The sequence below is a fragment of the Atheta coriaria genome, unplaced genomic scaffold (genome assembly GCF_025399875.1).
Source record: "Atheta coriaria isolate IRGN ID8LTWV9N9 unplaced genomic scaffold, Caltech_Dcor_3.1 hic_scaffold_3_pilon, whole genome shotgun sequence".
In the NCBI taxonomy this organism is placed as follows: Eukaryota; Metazoa; Arthropoda; class Insecta; order Coleoptera; family Staphylinidae; genus Dalotia; species Dalotia coriaria.
In genome coordinates this window covers 1,310,726-1,327,709 of record NW_027045445.1, presented here as the reverse complement: position 1 = coordinate 1,327,709, position 16,984 = coordinate 1,310,726, and the positions used below count along the sequence as shown (strand labels likewise).

At 36.9% G+C, this 16,984-nt stretch overlaps 8 protein-coding genes across 11 annotated transcripts; 2 read left to right on the top strand and 6 right to left on the bottom strand.

Annotated features, from left to right (window-relative positions):
• Nucleotides 1–593: 593 nt before the first annotated feature.
• LOC135804397 (ras-related protein Rab-34) lies at nucleotides 594–3,118 on the bottom strand. The gene is made up of 6 exons (XM_065318266.1): nucleotides 2,355–3,118; nucleotides 2,198–2,299; nucleotides 1,323–1,387; nucleotides 1,140–1,270; nucleotides 877–1,078; nucleotides 594–817 (listed from the first exon to the last, which is right to left on the bottom strand). Exons 1-6 carry the CDS (start codon nucleotides 2,897–2,899, stop codon nucleotides 750–752), a joined length of 1,113 nt encoding a protein of 370 aa, XP_065174338.1. The 5' UTR covers nucleotides 2,900–3,118; the 3' UTR covers nucleotides 594–749.
• On the top strand, nucleotides 2,710–4,276 carry RpL23A (ribosomal protein L23A). The gene is made up of 3 exons (XM_065299078.1): nucleotides 2,710–2,847; nucleotides 3,208–3,557; nucleotides 3,741–4,276. Exons 1-3 carry the CDS (start codon nucleotides 2,811–2,813, stop codon nucleotides 4,128–4,130), a joined length of 777 nt encoding a protein of 258 aa, XP_065155150.1. The 5' UTR covers nucleotides 2,710–2,810; the 3' UTR covers nucleotides 4,131–4,276.
• A 397-nt stretch (nucleotides 4,277–4,673) lies between these two features.
• LOC135789305 (transcription elongation factor 1 homolog) lies at nucleotides 4,674–5,257 on the bottom strand. Its single transcript, XM_065299081.1, has 2 exons — nucleotides 5,029–5,257; nucleotides 4,674–4,968 (listed from the first exon to the last, which is right to left on the bottom strand). Exons 1-2 carry the CDS (start codon nucleotides 5,142–5,144, stop codon nucleotides 4,836–4,838), a joined length of 249 nt encoding a protein of 82 aa, XP_065155153.1. The 5' UTR covers nucleotides 5,145–5,257; the 3' UTR covers nucleotides 4,674–4,835.
• Nucleotides 4,849–16,062, top strand: LOC135789304 (uncharacterized). Of its 2 annotated transcripts, none has more exons than XM_065299080.1 (7): nucleotides 4,849–4,990; nucleotides 13,726–13,929; nucleotides 13,994–14,135; nucleotides 14,339–14,653; nucleotides 14,862–15,069; nucleotides 15,142–15,334; nucleotides 15,409–16,062. In XM_065299080.1, exons 2-4 carry the CDS (start codon nucleotides 13,756–13,758, stop codon nucleotides 14,623–14,625), a joined length of 603 nt encoding a protein of 200 aa, XP_065155152.1. In that variant the 5' UTR covers nucleotides 4,849–4,990; nucleotides 13,726–13,755; the 3' UTR covers nucleotides 14,626–14,653; nucleotides 14,862–15,069; nucleotides 15,142–15,334; nucleotides 15,409–16,062. The 2 variants fall into 2 exon arrangements, with proteins under 2 accessions (XP_065155152.1, XP_065155151.1); XM_065299079.1 differs by lacking the exon at nucleotides 4,849–4,990 and adding an exon at nucleotides 13,387–13,641.
• Nucleotides 5,297–7,847, bottom strand: LOC135789298 (retinol dehydrogenase 14). 2 transcript variants are annotated; one of them, XM_065299073.1, is made up of 3 exons: nucleotides 7,414–7,847; nucleotides 6,189–6,366; nucleotides 5,297–6,130 (listed from the first exon to the last, which is right to left on the bottom strand). In XM_065299073.1, the coding sequence occupies exons 2-3, from the start codon at nucleotides 6,319–6,321 to the stop codon at nucleotides 5,403–5,405; spliced, it is 861 nt and encodes a 286-aa protein (XP_065155145.1). In that variant the 5' UTR covers nucleotides 6,322–6,366; nucleotides 7,414–7,847; the 3' UTR covers nucleotides 5,297–5,402. The 2 variants fall into 2 exon arrangements, with proteins under 2 accessions (XP_065155145.1, XP_065155144.1); XM_065299072.1 differs by having other exon boundaries at nucleotides 6,189–6,486; nucleotides 7,414–7,846.
• LOC135789300 (uncharacterized) lies at nucleotides 9,907–12,064 on the bottom strand. Its single transcript, XM_065299074.1, has 5 exons — nucleotides 11,528–12,064; nucleotides 10,982–11,110; nucleotides 10,745–10,916; nucleotides 10,436–10,676; nucleotides 9,907–10,378 (listed from the first exon to the last, which is right to left on the bottom strand). The coding sequence occupies exons 1-5, from the start codon at nucleotides 11,821–11,823 to the stop codon at nucleotides 10,221–10,223; spliced, it is 996 nt and encodes a 331-aa protein (XP_065155146.1). The 5' UTR covers nucleotides 11,824–12,064; the 3' UTR covers nucleotides 9,907–10,220.
• On the bottom strand, nucleotides 12,154–13,339 carry LOC135789302 (histone-lysine N-methyltransferase, H3 lysine-79 specific-like). Of its 2 annotated transcripts, none has more exons than XR_010547527.1 (4): nucleotides 13,133–13,339; nucleotides 12,963–13,079; nucleotides 12,653–12,902; nucleotides 12,154–12,586 (listed from the first exon to the last, which is right to left on the bottom strand). XR_010547527.1 is itself a non-coding variant. In XM_065299076.1 (4 exons), exons 1-4 carry the CDS (start codon nucleotides 13,220–13,222, stop codon nucleotides 12,237–12,239), a joined length of 789 nt encoding a protein of 262 aa, XP_065155148.1. In that variant the 5' UTR covers nucleotides 13,223–13,339; the 3' UTR covers nucleotides 12,154–12,236. The 2 variants fall into 2 exon arrangements, 1 of the variants encoding a protein (XP_065155148.1); XM_065299076.1 differs by having other exon boundaries at nucleotides 12,154–12,568.
• LOC135804396 (probable isocitrate dehydrogenase [NAD] subunit beta, mitochondrial) lies at nucleotides 14,646–16,635 on the bottom strand. The gene is made up of 5 exons (XM_065318265.1): nucleotides 16,412–16,635; nucleotides 16,273–16,323; nucleotides 15,407–15,991; nucleotides 15,140–15,349; nucleotides 14,646–15,083 (listed from the first exon to the last, which is right to left on the bottom strand). The coding sequence occupies exons 1-5, from the start codon at nucleotides 16,451–16,453 to the stop codon at nucleotides 14,838–14,840; spliced, it is 1,134 nt and encodes a 377-aa protein (XP_065174337.1). The 5' UTR covers nucleotides 16,454–16,635; the 3' UTR covers nucleotides 14,646–14,837.
• Between the last annotated feature and the right edge of the window lie 349 nt (nucleotides 16,636–16,984).

Sequence of the window (16,984 nt, the reverse complement as noted above, 5' to 3'; positions counted from 1 at the left end):
GGAAAGTCACCTTAGAAGCACTTTCGATTTCTTCCTCCTTTAGAATCTGAATGGCATTGCGTGCTTTAGCATTATTTAGCACGAATTAGTATTTCCTTTGTGTTTTTATGCTAATTCTAGGTAAAATATAAAATGGCGTCGTTAGATTTGCTTCTGTATTCTGTTTAATTTTTGTGTTTATTTATTTATTTTAATATCATAGAAATTATTTGCATTTTCTTAATTTTTTACTTGCTATTATATTAATGTGTGGAGTTTTATAAGTTAAGTAATTTCGTAATATGTTTACCTGATGGAGTACCTGTTTGACTGGTTGGTCCATGACATTCGTCTCAAGGTATGCGAGATATGCACAATGTGTATTAGATACAATTAGTTAAATTTACGATGGGGTTACGCAATAGGCGAAGTGCAAGTTTGAAACATGAATAATGTTATTTCTCTTTTAATGAATCAAAAAATAATCAAAAAGAGAATTTTCAATTTATTTTTTGCTGTTTTGTTGGCTTAACTATAGGCAACCCAACATACAAACTCATCTTGCCATTTTGCGCTTCCATTGTATCATATTTTCGATTGTGGAGTGATAAAACTTGAAATTTAGTTATTTATTTGTTGAATATGTTTTATAAGAGTAGAAATTCTAGGATAAACATTATAAAAGTTTTAAAACATTATAAAAAGATGCGTAAAGAGTTCAAAAGTGTAAAAATATGATTAGATTATAAAACAGTGTAGCAAAGTATTATTTATGCACATTTACCAACACACGACGAACGATTTCCATTCTTTTTATCTTTTTTGGTTGTTTTCAAACCTAAAACAAACAGATTACTTCAAATAACTTCTAATGTTTTAAAAAATTAGTATATTTACGTATTAGGGCGCCAATCTCGACAGTTTTTGGTCTTTTTTCACATTCATTTTCAACGCATTGATCAAAACACAACGCTGCAATTCTATTAAACAAATCATCAATATTTTCATTCGTTTTCGCTGAACACGGCCAATACTCGGCGTTGATTGTGTGCGCAAACTTGGTTGCAAAGTTCTCGACTACTTTGTATGACGCATCAGACTGAAATCAAAATTAATTTATATTTAATTTATGTTTTTGATATGTTATTATTGTGACCTACGAGTAAATCACGTTTAGTCCCAATGAGGAACCGAAATGGGTCACTTTCTGACACATCTAACGCCTCCCGCAGCCATGTTTTACAGTTTCTCAATGAAGAAATATTGGTTAAGTCAAAAACCAATATAATAACTATAAAAATTGATAATAGTAATGATGTAGACGAAAATGTATGTTATTTTACCATGTGCTTTGCGGTAATACGACTGCGCAATACTTTTGAATCGTTCTTGACCTGCAGTGTCCCATCTAAAAGGAAATACAGTAGAGTCCGGTTATAATGACATCGAAGGGAATTGACAAACACGTCATAATAAGCGGACGTCATACAAAGCGTTTTGTGAAATGAAATCCCATTTTTTATGTAAATATGTACATATACATACATATTAAATCAAAATCAAAATTGCACGTAATCAGCACATTATAACACATACAAGTGTATTTTTTACTTCAAGTAATCTGTAATTTTTGTCTGCTTTTGTTTTTTCATTTAATTAATTTTCTTGTGATTTTCGAAGCCTCTTCGGTTTCAAAACATTTGAATTGAACGATTGCTTAATGCGGTTCTTGTTTTTAAAAAGCATTGAGATTGTCGAATGACCCACGCCAAATTCGGATTAATTGAAAATACGGATTAAGTCGTGGACAAGGTACTGCTGCCCGAATGCTTATATTTATTATTTAAGCATTTGGTCTTTCCGATAGTAAATGCATAAAAGTAATTTGACAATCATAAAAGAAATGTAGCAATAAATATAAAAAGTTCGCCACGTGTCGAACGTCGTCGGGTATCAACGAACATTACCGGTGGTGTAAAGAATCATGTTGGTCATTATAACCGGACATAATCTGTTAAAAATGGGTCATAATAAGCGACATGTCACTGTAAGCGAAGTCATTATATCCGACTTTTTTTATACAGAATTTTATATGAAAACCAAACTTGGTAGTGTAGGTACGTCATAATAACCGGTTGGTCAATATAAGCGGAGTCATAATAAACGGATTCTACTGTACAAACAAAAAATTGATAACAATTGCGTTTTATGCACTCACATTTGTAGTGTGAAGGGTAATCCTAGTATTTCGAACTTTTCCACGTCGAAATCCACACCAATTGTTGCTTTATAACTTGTATCAAATACTTGATGACAAAACCTGAAGTTTATTAATTATTAGATGTTTTAAATAATTATTATGCGGGTTTACTCACCGATTAACAATGCAAGTCTTGCCAACACAAACATCACCTAATAAAATCACCTTACAAATGCGTAGATTTGACACAATAGGCAGATTTTCTTCCAAAACGCGTTTGGTTAGTTGCGAAAACTCTGTTTTTAAATATGGCGTGTGATACAACGAATATGCGGCCGGAAAGTTTTTAATTTTACGCTTCTCAGGTGCTTGACCAACCATTTTCAATATTGACGAGCTTCTGTAGGCCAACGCGCTCATATCACACATTTTATATTCTTTTATAAAATGTTTGTATTGACAAGAGTCACCATTGTGTTCAAACGTGTCTGTCGTGTTTGTATAGTTGCCTGCAGTTTGAATTCGGCGCGAATAGAAATGGTGGCGCTGATGTCGGTTTGACAACCGTGAGCGTTTCCGCCATGCTGCAACAACATGTCTACTTCCTTTCAGTGAGGTTCTCTCGACGAACATGGCACCTCCGAAACCCAAAACGACGGAAAAGCCCGGTACGTACATAAAATATTCTCTAAAATAAAGTGCAACATGTGTAAAACTCATCTACACATCGTGAGGAATATAATTCTGGTGGATAACGTTTGTTAAATCGTGTTTTTGATGTGTTAATTCGACCACATGACGAAAGCCACGCGGCCTGCTCAATAACAAATGCATAGCGACATCAATCGGTGCATTATGGCATGGATTACATCCGAGTTAAATTAAATGATGACTTAAAAGATGGGAATCTCTTTGAAAACAATCCTTGAAAAGAAAATCTTTAATATATCTGATATGTTCCGAATAATGAAGCATTATAACCTTAAACTTTTATGTTTGTGTTAGTAATGTATGTTTTTCTTTTGTAGCGGCCAAGCCGGCGGAGAAGAAGAAGCCAGCGGCGGCTCCGGCCGCCGCCAAGGCTGCAGCTCCAGCTCCTAAAGCTGCCGCTAAGCCCGCCGCAGGTAAACCCGCTGCCGCCGCCAAACCAGCGGCGTCCAAAACTTCGGTTAAGGCAGTTACCAAAGCTGCTTCTAAGACGCCCGCTAAAGGCGGCAAGGTCGCCGCCAAGGGTAAGGGTAAACCCCTTGCTAAGGGCGCCAAGCCACCAGTTCCTCTTAAGAACATCCTCAGCAAGCCTAGGTTGAATGCTCCTGCTAAACCCTCAAAGCTGGCTAAGATGAAGGCTTTGCAGAAGGCCAAGAAGGTTCAAAAGAAGGTAAAATAAGATCTAGTCACATATTAATATTAATTGTTAGTAAATGATGATTCATTGTGTGGGAATCTCTTTGAATATTCCATGAAAACAAACTTTATATCACAAAACTGACTTCAATAATTGAACAAAGCACATTTCTACTTCTTGTAAAACAAAAATATTAATAAATAACTTTTTTTAAAGGTGATCAAAGGCCCACAGGGTACACGCGTGAGGAAGATCCGCACATCAGTGCACTTCCACAGGCCACACACCTTCCGCCCGCCGCGCATGCCGAAATACACTCGCAAATCGGTGCCGAACCGCAACCGTATGGACGCATTCAACATCATCAAATACCCTCTCACCACTGAGGCGGCGATGAAGAAGATTGAAGACAACAATACGCTAGTTTTTCTTGTGCACTCGCGTGCCAACAAGCACCACATTCGCGCTGCTGTCAAGAAGCTGTACGATATTGATGTCGCCAAGGTGAACACGCTCATCCGCCCTGATGGCAAGAAGAAGGCGTACGTACGTCTTGCGCGCGATTACGACGCGCTCGATGTTGCCAACAAGATTGGCATTATATAAGTTAATAAATTTATTAATTTCTTCAAAAAACACCTTAAAGACTTGGGCGTGTGTGTTTCTTTTCCCGTTTTCTGTATAAATTGAACGGAAATAAATTTGAGGGGATTACATCAAGAGATGTGATTTTTATAGAGAATTTTAACAAATTTCTTGATTTTTCACTTTGAATTTGAGTAGTTATTGAAATAAGTACTTTTTAGTTGCTAGTTTATCATCAGTTTTACTTGTTTAGTTGTTTTTGGTTCATTTGTTGAGTTTGTTTTGCACCGTTGGTTCTATCACTTGTAATTGTTAAGTTAGCGTAGGCAACCAACATTACACCTCAAACTCCCAAGTCTACCACCGGTTGGTTCTTAGTTCTTTTATTCGTTTTCTTGCACAAATCACCAATAAAAAGGTATAAATTACACATATTAAAGTAAAAACGCAGTTAAAGTTAATCAATTTAATTTTTTTCAAATCGTATCATATTTATTCTTGTTGTAAAATGTAAAAATCTTGAAATTTGAAAAAATAACCTAAAAATTGCTACTTAGCTATACCTTATTTGTATTATTTTTATATTTTATCATAAATCACAAATACTCCAATGCATACATGTTAAAACATGTCCTAATTATATAATTATCAGATTACATAAGTTTCTTAACTTAAATACTATATTTAAATGAAAACTTGTCAGTTTACTTAGTCAAAATGATGTGTTTAATTTGCAGATTCGCAGGCATCTATCCAATCATTGTAGACATCCACTGGTTCAGAGAGGAATGTGATGGACGTCTGGAAGTCTTCCAAACACACCCGGCACGTTATTCGAGCTGTGTTTTTACCCTTATCCCTGCAAAACGACACCACACAAAGTAAGTACATATTCAATTTAAATTAATTATTTACGTACATTTTAACGTCACACGACTTTTCGTGATTACAAAACGGGCAGTTGAACTGTTGATCTAGCGGTTCAATCGCTTTGCGCTTGGATGGCGGTTTTCTCTTTGACTTTCTGCGTCCCATTTTGTGATAATTATCGCTTCACTACGAAAATATTTCGTAGGATCAACAAAGAACAACAGAAAATGTAGGTTAGTTTGGTTTGGTTTACAGTTGCAATAGTAGGGGTGATGTATCTTGGGTTGCATACAGTAAAAATATTAAATTTAAAAAAATTTAAGAAAATTGGAACAAAATTTATTAAATTTACGATTACATCATTCTAAACTATATACTAATTTTAATTTAATAGTATAAAATTAGTAAGTGATAAATATAAATTTAAATTTTCGGATCAGTCTCCTTCAACTTAACATACTCTTCAGAAGCTTCCCACAACTTCTTGGCTTTATTCATATCCGCGGCACCACTGCTCAATCCTCTCTCCTTACAATCCATAAAATACTTTCCGGTAACACCCTCAACTTCTTCGGAACAAGCAAGATAAACACTTGTCTGACATCCTTGCACCGGCGTCTTAAAGAATCCTTTCACGATTAACATCAGCGGCCATGACAGTGGTGCAGGAACATTCCGCCATATTCCCGAATCAATCATTCCTGGATGTAGACAATTTGCAGTTACACCAGTTTCTTCCAATCGACGCGCCAATTCATTTGTGAAGCAAATATTAGCATACTTAGAGACGTAGTATAAATATGCTGGCAGGAAAGCGTCGACAGGGTTAAGTTTACTTAAATTAAGCGATGCAAGACGATAAAGTTCAGATGCAACGACGACAATACGTGCAGATCTAGTGCGTATGAGTAAATCTATTAGAAGATGTGTCAACAGGAATGGTCCATAGTGATTGGTCGCCATTGTTAACTCTAAACCATCTTCGGAAACCTTGGAACGCGTTTCTGCTGTTCCTGCATTGTGTATCAACACGTGAAGTTTTGGTTCCGTGCGGTTTATATCAGCGGCAAACTCACGAATTGACGCAAATGATGATAAATCTAATTTTTTTACGATGACATTATCATTTTTGGAGTCTTTAACAATTTCCTCTGAAAATTTAAATTAAATGTGTTAATAGGTAAAAATTTAATTAAATATTTTGATTACCTTTAGCAATATTTCCAGTTTCGATGTTTCTACAAGCGAGAATAACCCTTGCGCCGCGTTTCGCGAGCTCCCGCGCTGTTTCCTTGCCGATGCCGCCATTGCCCCCGGTGACGATCACCGTCTTGCCGTCCATCTTGGCGTTGCCGCGATAATAGCCGCACGTGTACTGCGCGTAAAGCTTCAACAGAACGATTAGTGCGACGCCAAAGACGCACGCGGCACCCAGCAGCAGTAAGCATGCACTGCAGAGGCCGATGCCCCAATAATACAACATCTCGGCGCGACGATGTCCCTTGTCCTGAAAACAGACGAGGACACGCCCACACACGCGTATAATGATTGCACAGATTTGCTCGTTACCATAATGATGCACCCAACCATTATTAAACAATTAGTGGGTTAGTCTTGTGCGAAAATTAAGTGCAGACATGATGGTTAAAGGAAAATTGGTCAAAGATTTATAGTTAGTAGTTAAGTAGTGGTGAGCTTTCTAATTTCGTGCGAAAGACTAAATTGAATTGAAAATGCAATTTGCATTCTTTTGACAATTGGAAGTTTCATCAATTGCTCATGTATAGAATCTTCTTCATCAATGATTCCGTCAAACCGCAAGTTGTTTGATGGATGTAATCATGATTTGTATAAAACATGCATCAAAATTGCATGAAAATGATTAATTTCCGGCTTCTTTGTAGGCATTTAACTTTTTTTACTGTTAGAAATTGTAGTTTAATGAAAATTTAATTAAAATCGATTTTACGTGAAAGTCTATAAATATCCACGTGTGACTTGTGGTATAAGTATGTTTAATGATTGTTTTTCGGTGAAAATTACTTATGTGATGAATTTAAACACTAATTAGCTTCTAAATTACAAATGGTCAATTAATAGTGCAAAGTGTAGAAATTAAATTGCGGTTCTGGGTAAAAGCGTGATCGTGTATTGCTGACGTATCAAAAACGAAACTTGCTATAATTCTATGCATGCATTTTAATGAAAATTAAAACTTTGAATTAAAATTTTTAAATTCTAATTTTATAATTTTCTGAATTGAATAATTTATTTGATTACCACAACTGTCTACAGATAGAAGTGATAATCGTAAAAGATAATAGGAAATAATTTTGATTGCCTACTATTCGTGTCGCAAGTCTATTCAAATGTCTCTACTCATTGCATTCTCAATGGGTAATTAAATTATCGCAAAGGTTAAGTTCACACTCACAGTTAATGGATTTCTGCACGCTGAGCGATGCAAAAGATGCGCTAGAAGTCTTCTATATCTTCAATGTCTCCAGTGCATTGACACCACGTAGATTCTCTTCTGCGCTTAGATTTTCTTCTGCTTGTGGTTTACACTCAACTTAAATACTTCTACGAGCCTTGTAAATGTTAGCTGTGTCGAGATGAGTTTAAAGTTTGACTTTCCTGCTGAACTGCTTCGCGAGTACTGAGCAATGCCGAGCAACCTGAGCGTCCTGACCGGTCTCAGGTATCTCTGATTTGTGTTGGTGTGTGTGTGGTGATGTGCGGCGAGGTGAAGACCACTTCCAACTCGACGTGGTGTCGTGGCGTCCGACTGCTTCCCAGGCAAAATACTTCTGCTTCTGCTTCTACTTCTGCAGCGATGACGTTGCTTTCACCTGCCAGCGCTTCCACCACACAGCTAATCCTACAAGTAACTAGACACTACTCAACTCAGTTTATGTCTCCTACAATTTACGATTTCTTTGCTAGTTTTTTTGCAATTGTGCTTGGAATTGCTTGGAATTTAATGATGTGGAACCGGCTGTATATTATTTTATCACTTTTTGCGGTGATACATTGTTAGTTACAAATGTTGCTACTTTGAAGCGTAATATACTTCAACTTTATGTTTGGTTATAAAACAAATATTTTATTTATTCATATTTATATAGAAGGTTTAGTTAAGAAATGTCAAATTTCTATTTTTCCTAGATAAACATTTTATGTGTCATGAAAATGTGAATAGTTGATTTACATTTCACAGCTTTCATATTTTCTCTCAACAAGGCAAGAAGTGCAATCATTTTCATTGAATTTAATTTGTTTGATGTGCATATTCTTGTGCTGAGTCACATTGTCGCTTCTATTGACTTATAATCGAAGTACGCTTGTGTTTAATTTGCCTAATAAAACACCTGGTATTCGTCAGGCTGGTTCCGCTCATCTTTGTGCAACATTTAGGTTGATAGCCTTCAGAAAACCACTTCTAATTCACCCGCAATTTAATTTATACTGTTTTGTCGCTTATTCAATGAGCTTTTGACCGAAATTATCGCACATATTTGCCAATCAAACTAAACACACAATATCAAGACGTGCTTTGAGTGTTTGAGGTGTCATTGTAGTAATTGTATTTATAATTTATTTATACAATTACTTGCATATTGAATAGCACGTTTTTGAAAATCTTGACAAATATGCGAAGAAATCTGTATTATCTATGATATAAAAATGAATCGCAAAATCTGTTGGTAAGCGCATAACTCAACAACGCCTAGACCTATTTGGCCAATTCTTTTTTTTAAATGTTTGATAAAGTCTAAGGATGGTTTTTACGACGAGAAAAATTCGAATAATTGCCGGGAAAACTCTAAAGACAGCATTTTTCTATAGGATAAAAGTTGATTGAGATTCAATTATAGTTATAGTTAAATAGGTGAATTCGAAATGGGACGCTCAAGTGTATTACTAGCAATTCTTTATATAATTTATAGAATTGACACAGACTATGTCTAGAACAAGAGAGTAAAAACGAATTACATTTTTATTAAACACTGCCGGGTCGAAGTCGCGGGCAAAAGCTAATTTACAATAAATCAGATTTTTTTTGTAATTACTAACCAGTAATTACAAATAGGGGAGAGGGGGGCAAAGTGGGCCCCATAAGCGAAAAAAGGGGATTTGTTTACCTTTTTTCACTCGTTACCCTATTTTTTACATCCTTGTTCAGTATTCAATATTAATAAGCCGTGTCTATCAAAATAAAAAAAAAATTCAGAATATGGGGCAAGTGGGCCCCCGCCCATAAAAATTTTGCTATTACCTTTGTATCCATTTTTTGCTTATATATTTTTTTTTCATTTCTTACTTCGAATTTGTTGATGTGAGTTAATTTCCCCTCTTATTTATCAAAAATTTTAGGGGGCCCACTTTGCCCCTCAATTTTTTAAGCCACCTGAATTTCAGGGGCCCACTTTGCCCCCCCCTTCCCCTATAGGTGGATAAAACTTACATTTTAGTTTGTAATTTGTAAACTTGCGCCATAATTTGGTGTTTGTTACGTTAATATAATCCGAAATTGAGGAAGTGACGTCAGTGTTGAGTTGTTTGCATCTATTTTTTTTTTTTCATATTTTGATGTTTTTCTGCATTTTGGCGAAGTAAATTCATATTTGTAAACCCAATTTTCATTTATTTATATTATAAGATTATAACTCATCACTACTTTACTCTATCAACAAAATGGTTAAATTGTCAGATACAGAACACGTGCCGTTTTCTCCTCGTGTAACTTTCCCTTCTAACTTCAAAATTTCTAATGCACTTGTAATGCATTTCAAATGACATGCAGTGCATGTGCAACAATCTCAATAATTGCACAAAAACACGTCCAAACATTCTATTACAACAAAACATAACCCCAATCGACGTGTTGCATGTTTTACGCACTGAAATCAAATTTTCACTCAGATTTAAGTTTAAAACAACATAAAACGTTTAATCGAAAATCCAATTAACCTATACAATATAAATCTATGCCTATAATCTATACACTTATCTAAATATATATATCTATATAGTAAGATTAGCGTATGATTAGTAAATTATCAGTAAATGATCAGTAAATATGATTAGTATAAGGTATGATTAACATCTAATGTCCGATCCGGGCAATGTCACGACAGAGTTAAGCAGCAACTATCCGTGCGCGGAAAAATAAGCAACCGAAAAAAAGCGCGCTACTGCCTTACACAGACACAACTTTGCAAATCGATCACGCAAATGTTAATCACGCTCAAGCGGCTTGGCCAGTTCAATGATGCGCTCAGTCGCCTTATAATGCAGCGCGTTGGGCGACACCTTAAACGCATCTTCGTTGTAATCCGCCTCTTGAACAGCGCTGCGCGCTTTTGGTATGGCCAATTCTATTATTCTAGGAGAAGCTAGGAAAAAACATTTCTTTAGTAATGAAATGTAAAGAAAAATTAAACATGGCGTACCTTTAGCAGTTAGTGCTTCAGGATCAACCGCTCCCACTTGTAAGGGCGGTTCAACCACTGAATACTTATGCACAGCCAGCTCGTAGATGCGCGGCGTCGGAGTATATGTCAACGCATGCAGGCTGACAAAGTGGGCATTCCTCCAGGCATGCATTGAATCATCCACGTATTTCGGGGTGAAATGTTTAGGGATTTTCAGGCGGTTGATTGTTTCCGGTTTCATTTCGCCAATTTTTCCTCTCTTAAACACAAATTTAAAAAAAAAGTAATGAAAGAATGTCATTTTAAAGGTTGTTTTGGTAAATTTACGCTAATTTTAGCTGGAGGTGGCGGTTTTTTAGGCGTAGCCATTTTGGAAACATTTCCTAACGCGGCTGCTAGAATTTCCGCGTTGTTTCTCTTCTTACGTTTACCTTTTCCGCTACGTCTTTTACCCTTAACTGAAGTCTTTGACTTACGTGCACCTTTACCCTCTTTCTTTCTGTTGGTTGATTATAAAGTTAGTTATGCTTAGGTTAGCAAATTTTTAGGTTATGTTCTACGTACAGTTTTTGACGTGCTATCGCATACTCATGGTAAATAGTATGACGAGCTTCATCTGCAAATTTTTTCATGCGGTGCTCAAACTTTTTGCCCAATAAATCTTTCCATTGTTTTCGTTGGGATGTGTACACTCTATATTTAGAAACAAAAATAGTGTTAGGTTAGGTAGTGTTTAATGAAAATGTAATTCATTTTTACTCTTTTGTTCTAGACATAGTATGTGTTAATTCTATCAATAAGATTCGCAATTTTATTTTAAAGAAATTAATTATATAAAGAATTGCTAATAATGCACTTCAGCGCGCCATCTCGGATTCAACTATTTAACTATAACTATGATTGAATCTCAATGCCAATTTTTATCCAATAGAAAAGGGCTGTCTTTAGAGTTTTCCCGGCAATTATTCAAATTTTTCTCGACGTAAAAACCATCCTTGGACTTTAACGAATATTTAAAAAAAATAAGTGGCCAAATTGGTGTAGGCGTTGTTGAGTTATGCGCTTACCAACAGATTTTGCGATTCATTTTTATTTTATAGGTAAATTTACCTGACAGGCATCAATCGTAGATCTTCAGTGTGTTGTTCAATAATATCAAGTATTTTCGCATGCAAGCGTTTGTTCTTGCGCTCACCCTCGCTATCTCTTGCCGCCCGCTTGAGCCGCTCGTACTGCGCACGCTCACTAGCCGACAGCGAAAACTTCGCCAGCTCCTCCCGGTTCCATTTCGGTATCGCCAGCATGTCCGTCCGCCATCCGTGGTCGAATCGCTTCGGGTCCGGTTGCGGTCGGTTCAATTTGATCCTGTACGCTAACGGATCCAATAATAGTTCCATGTTGGCCATTTTGTTAGATATCTTTAACAGGACGTTGTTTCAAGATTGCGGTGAATGATGAACTGTCAACCGCTGGTGTTCCGTATGAAGTTGAATGGTAACACGGTGAATTTTGAATGTGCGCACTGCTCTTATGAATGCATAGTTTGAAGATGTCGGCAGCACGCACGTGAATGATTAGTAAACATATTTAGGAGACTATCACTGGGAATTTCATTTTATGTTGTTTGGCCCATCATCGCCAAACGCGCCGTGACAACACATCGGTTTGGTTTTGTTTCATGGCACATGCAATCAGAAAAAAATGTTACGCATGCGCATAAATAAGATTCAAAGAAATTAGTTCTTGTTTATTTTTATTGTATTTTGTAGATAGTTGGCTTAGCTTTTTAACTTTTCGATTTTGGTCCTACCCTCATTGATCATTGATTATAAAGACCAGTTTTTCTCATTGCCCCTTTATTATTCTGCTTATTATTCTCCTTATTTTTCTTTTTATTATTTTTATCATTTTTCTTTTTCTCATTCGTTTGTTTTTGCTTTTCTTCTTCTTCAGTATCTCTATCAAATCTGTGTTTCCACTTGTCTTCGGGGTTTTTGTATTTGGGTGTCACACATTTGGGTTTTCCTAAATTCGCTGTCCTCTCGCTGGCTTCACATGTCAACGCCGCCTTACTTACTTCGAAGGGATGTTTTTTTGTAACTTTATCTTTGCGTTCTCTTGGTTTGGCGAGTGACGACGTTTTTTCTGAAGCTGTAGCAGTCAAAGCGCCTTTTTTGACATACCTTGGTGCTTTATATTTGTATTTTTTGGTTGTATTACGAGGTAAGGGCTTACTTAAGTTTTGAGTGCGTTCGGAAGCTTCGTGTTCACGCGCTGATTTTGAGACTTTTGTGAAGTCCCGAGGGCGTGGATTGCGTCGTTTTGTGGGCTTAGCTAGGTTTTCTTCGCGGCTGCTTGCATTATGTTTTAGGGCAGCACGAGTAATTTTTAGAAAATTGCGGTATGTTGGGTTCTTCCGGTCCACAGGCTCTGATAAACTTAAAACGCGTTTTGTTGCTTTATATTTTAATGCGCTTTTCTTAACCTGTAAATATTTAGTGTTTCATGCGTAGTTAGTCGTTATTGTTGGTTATGTTATATTTACATGGTCAATTTCCGAGGCACTGCGGTTGTGTTTAACGGAAAAATCAGGGAATGGTTCGGCCATCTCGTCTAGATGTTCTAGAAACGCCGCTTTTTTTATATTTATCTTCTTTCCTCTCTAAAAATGTTAAGTGTTTCCTTTTTTGTTTCATATAAAATGTTTCTACTAACCGAGAACTTTTCTGGTAACATGCATAAATGGTTGAATGTGGTAAGTGGTAGCGAGTTACGCTCGCACCACTCAATCAGTTCTCTCTTCATTTTTTTATATTTATATATAAATATTGCCAAATAATTATAAAAGTCCTTTTTACTTTGTTTCACTGAGAATTTTGGGTGTTAACGATGATTTTGATGAAGAGACGATGTGAATTGGTGCACTTTTGAATTACAATGAATTTTGATGAAAATGGCGGACGTTTAACGATTGTCACGTCGCCATCTTGTCAAACATGATGTAATAAGTTGGTTAGGATATCGCATAATTTTCATTCCTTTAGGCCAAAGTAGAGAAAAATTCTAAGTTTTTTTATAACATACAATGTTACTTGTAATTAATAATCAAAATGGATCCTATATGTAAGCCGATTATTCCAGCTCAAATTTTATATCGACGACAAGTTGCATGGGTGAATAAAAATGCATTGCCAAGAGTATACCCGAAACCACCACCAATTGATGTAATTGAATAAAAAAATATCAATTTTCAATTAAAATTTATTCTTGTGATGCATAAATGAACTTAAAACTATATTATTTTTCAGAGGGGACCGAAATTTTCCAACACTGGCCGAATGGAGGAACTTTCCATTCCGATGCATAAGTATATAAAACCGGAAAACGACCCGACATGTTGGGTCTACCTTTTACTTCATCCCGTGAAGGAATCTGCCAAAAATTACGTTGCATCTGCTGCAATTGATAGTTTGGCTGAGCCTCGTTGGGGACGCCCGCCATTAAAAAAACAAGTAAGGATTAACTTGAATTACTTTTTAAGCTTTACAAATTAATTAATTTGTTTTATGGTTGTAGACAGCGTGGCATAGTAAACCCTATAGGCAGTACACCAACGGTCCATGGTCGGAGCGGATAGAGAAATTGAGCCAGCCGAAGATTCCTTATAAAAAGATAGAACCACCGCCGCCTGTTTCCCCAAAAGCAATGCAATACAATGGTACGTTTTTAAATCATACTATATATTCACTGATACCCGACCTCAATTGTGAATTTAGTGACTTAAGCATCTTCGCGATCAAGTCGTAAATGCCGCATGCGTACCTTCCCCCACTATTTTTTGTGGGTTATCCATTCACGACCAGACGCGTAACCTACCTTTCTGCCATACTGCGTGCTTATATATCCCATTTACCATTCTAGCAAGTGAACGTATTACCAAACTGGCTGAACCATGCATGCGCAAAGTCGAGCTCAATGAATTTGCCTTCACTGTAAATCCGATAGCGCTGAAATACTTTCCTTCTGCACGCACGCGCAAAATGGCGAGACCACACCACGTGATGACAGCGGCGGAACTAGCGGAACAAGAGGCGAGACACGAGCGACATAAATACAAATACGATAAAGAACGCGCCCGTAAACTAGCTGCTAAAAGGGAAGCTACGGCCGAACGACATCAAAAAGAACGAAAATCGCTAGGTATCTAGGAAAGACAACCTCACAAAAATAATAATGGTGAGTTTTTATTAAATGTACAATTTCCGCATCGGTCGACAAATTAAATAAATAATAAATACTGCGGGACGTTCTGGTAACGCAACTGGTAATGAAATTGTTTTCAAATTGGGCACACACTGAATAATATAGACAAACATAATAAAATGCATTGTGATGCCTACATTAAGTAATAATTCGTGTTTTATGCCGATGGCAATGGTTGCAGATTATGGATGACAGCATGGGTAAACTCTTGCGTGCTGGCTTGACCTCCAATGTCCTTGGTGCGTACTTTGCCATCCTTGAGGACTTTCTCTACTGAATTGCGGATCATGCTGCCGTAGGCTGGTAGATTGACATGGTGTAACATTTTCGCTGCGCACAGCAACATGGCTGTCGGGTTGGCGACATTTTTGCCTACTGCTTCCGCAAATGTATGTCGCGCACCCTAAATAATGAAAAATTAGTGAGTTTTTAGCATAATATGGTGTTTGTTTTACATACAGGTTCAAATACAACTGATTCTGCTGAGTATGAAGCACCAGAAACAACGCCAGCGCCTCCTACAAGACCGGAAGCGAGATTATCGAGAATACTGCCGTATAAGTTAGGCATGACCATCACATCGAACTGTTGTGGGTTGGAAACCATCTGCATGGTGGTATTGTCGACGATCATCTTCTCAAATTGGATCTTTGGGTATAGCTTAGCGATCTATCCAAAAAAAATCGATTTTAGTTTATTTTATGTTTTAAATTATATAATACTTACAGTTTCGCATGATTTTAAAAACAAGCCATCGCCAAGTTTCATGATGTTTGCTTTGTGGACAGCAGTGACCTTCTTGCGGTTGTTCTTGGTGGCATAATCGAAGGCAAATTTGGCAATACGTTGGCTTTTCTTCGCCGTGACAATCTTGAGACACTCAACAACCCCGGGCACACCTTCATGTTCCAGCGCGGAGTACTCGCCTTCGGTCTGCTCACGAATAATTACGGCATCGATGTTACTATGTCGTGTGTTGACGCCCTTCAGCGACTTGACGTGCACTACGTTCGCGTAGAGGTCGAGTGACGTGCGAAGCTTCATATTAAGCGTCTGCAATTCCCCGGTGTTACTGTAGTCCGGTGTGGCGAGAATGCCTTTAAGGCAGACGCGATTCCGCGAGATGGAACCGACAACATCATCGAGGGGTGCGCTGAGCGTGGGATTCACCTCGGAGAAGAAGAAGGTCTCAAAGTCAACTGGAACCGTTGCGGATTTGAAGACTTCTTGAACAGCGTAGATAAGTTCTGGGCCGACACCATCACCAGGAATGAGTGTGCATTTAGTTCGAGCGTCAGGGCGATCAGGGAGCTACAACAAAGGGTTAATGTAAAATGCGTTTTGATTCTTAAACAATTTTCTATTAAAAGTTTTGAAATGAAGTAAGTTCGTTGGTAAAGTTACTGGTATTTAATACTACAAAACGGAGCATTTAACCAAGAATCGATTCCTAAAGGAATTAACATTACATCTTCTCATATTATCAAGTTATTAAGCAAAATGTTGGTAAAAACACGACTAACTCAGGTTTGGACCGTTCTTCATCACTATACATGAATCTTTTAGGTTAACAATATAAAACAAATGCTTACCGCATTGTTGGCTGTTGTAGTATGAATAGACCTCAACGTGGCATTCGAAGCCTAAAAACATTTAATTATAATTATTTGAGATTTTAAAATATGTAGCCACAACATAGTCTGCTGTGTTTTGGTTGATTATGTAACTTACTTGGCCCAAAATGCGTGGCGTCAATCGTGCAAACACTGCCATTATCTTAATTTTTTAGTCAATTACTTTTAAAATTCAATAATGCTTAAGCCCTTTTGTTTGGTATATAAATTGTTGAAGTACCTAACTTTCGCTCAACTCGCTCCACTTGAGCGATTTATCGTCAAATATTTTGAGTTGGCCACATGACACGAGGTCGCTGTCATTGAAGCGCTGAATTCAATTATAATATGCGAAAATATATGATGACGTACGTAGAATCTAAGTAAAAAGGAAAAGTTTTAAAATTAACGTAAACAAGTATTGATATATTAAAATAATTGTGGATACAATAATTTAAATATACCTTAAAGTTGTTGCAAAGGGTTAATATTGAAATGCTAAGGTACAAATAAATATCAATCAAACGTTGGTAGCAATTATGCGACTATGATCATAGAATCTGCTTTTAATTAGTATTAATTTATGAGTTCATTTTCCTGGTAAATAATTTTGCAGCTTTCGTAATGCCTCTGTAACAAGTTAAATAAGTTGCCTATGTTCAACTATCGTTACATCAGAAAAGTATTCTTT

Bases quoted from the DNA above. Each gene is read 5' to 3' on its own strand.
- RpL23A (XM_065299078.1), top strand. From the start codon at position 2,811: ATGGCACCTCCGAAACCCAAAACGACGGAAAAGCCCG. The intron at 2,848-3,207 runs GTACGTACATAA...TTTCTTTTGTAG, and splicing joins CAAAACGACGGAAAAGCCCG to CGGCCAAGCCGGCGGAGAAG. The intron at 3,558-3,740 runs GTAAAATAAGAT...CTTTTTTTAAAG, and splicing joins CCAAGAAGGTTCAAAAGAAG to GTGATCAAAGGCCCACAGGG.
- LOC135804397 (XM_065318266.1), bottom strand. From the start codon at position 2,899: ATGAGTTTTACACATGTTGCACTTTATTTTAGAGAATATTTTATGTAC. The intron at 1,271-1,322 runs GTAAAATAACAT...CAATTTTTATAG, and splicing joins GTATTACCGCAAAGCACATG to TTATTATATTGGTTTTTGAC. The intron at 1,079-1,139 runs GTAGGTCACAAT...TTTTGATTTCAG, and splicing joins GGACTAAACGTGATTTACTC to TCTGATGCGTCATACAAAGT.
- LOC135789305 (XM_065299081.1), bottom strand. From the start codon at position 5,144: ATGGGACGCAGAAAGTCAAAGAGAAAACCGCCATCCAAGCGCAAAGCG. The intron at 4,969-5,028 runs GTACGTAAATAA...GTCGTTTTGCAG, and splicing joins AAGTCGTGTGACGTTAAAAT to GGATAAGGGTAAAAACACAG.
- LOC135789298 (XM_065299072.1), bottom strand. From the start codon at position 6,462: ATGTTGTATTATTGGGGCATCGGCCTCTGCAGTGCATGCTTACTGCTG. The intron at 6,131-6,188 runs GTAATCAAAATA...TTAAATTTTCAG, and splicing joins AACTGGAAATATTGCTAAAG to AGGAAATTGTTAAAGACTCC.
- LOC135789300 (XM_065299074.1), bottom strand. From the start codon at position 11,823: ATGGCCAACATGGAACTATTATTGGATCCGTTAGCGTACAGGATCAAA. The intron at 10,917-10,981 runs GTACGTAGAACA...ATCAACCAACAG, and splicing joins GCGATAGCACGTCAAAAACT to AAAGAAAGAGGGTAAAGGTG. The intron at 10,677-10,744 runs GTAAATTTACCA...TTTGTGTTTAAG, and splicing joins CACCTCCAGCTAAAATTAGC to AGAGGAAAAATTGGCGAAAT.
- LOC135789302 (XM_065299076.1), bottom strand. From the start codon at position 13,222: ATGAAGAGAGAACTGATTGAGTGGTGCGAGCGTAACTCGCTACCACTT. The intron at 13,080-13,132 runs GTTAGTAGAAAC...TAACATTTTTAG, and splicing joins TGTTACCAGAAAAGTTCTCG to AGAGGAAAGAAGATAAATAT. The intron at 12,903-12,962 runs GTAAATATAACA...AAATATTTACAG, and splicing joins GTGCCTCGGAAATTGACCAT to GTTAAGAAAAGCGCATTAAA.
- LOC135789304 (XM_065299079.1), top strand. From the start codon at position 13,528: ATGGATCCTATATGTAAGCCGATTATTCCAGCTCAAATTTTATATCGA. The intron at 13,642-13,725 runs GTAATTGAATAA...ATTATTTTTCAG, and splicing joins CGAAACCACCACCAATTGAT to AGGGGACCGAAATTTTCCAA. The intron at 14,136-14,338 runs GTACGTTTTTAA...TTACCATTCTAG, and splicing joins AAAAGCAATGCAATACAATG to CAAGTGAACGTATTACCAAA.
- LOC135804396 (XM_065318265.1), bottom strand. From the start codon at position 16,453: ATGGCAGTGTTTGCACGATTGACGCCACGCATTTTGGGCCAA. The intron at 16,324-16,411 runs GTAAGTTACATA...AAATGTTTTTAG, and splicing joins CGCCACGCATTTTGGGCCAA to GCTTCGAATGCCACGTTGAG. The intron at 15,350-15,406 runs GTAAGTATTATA...TTTTTTGGATAG, and splicing joins TTTTAAAATCATGCGAAACT to ATCGCTAAGCTATACCCAAA.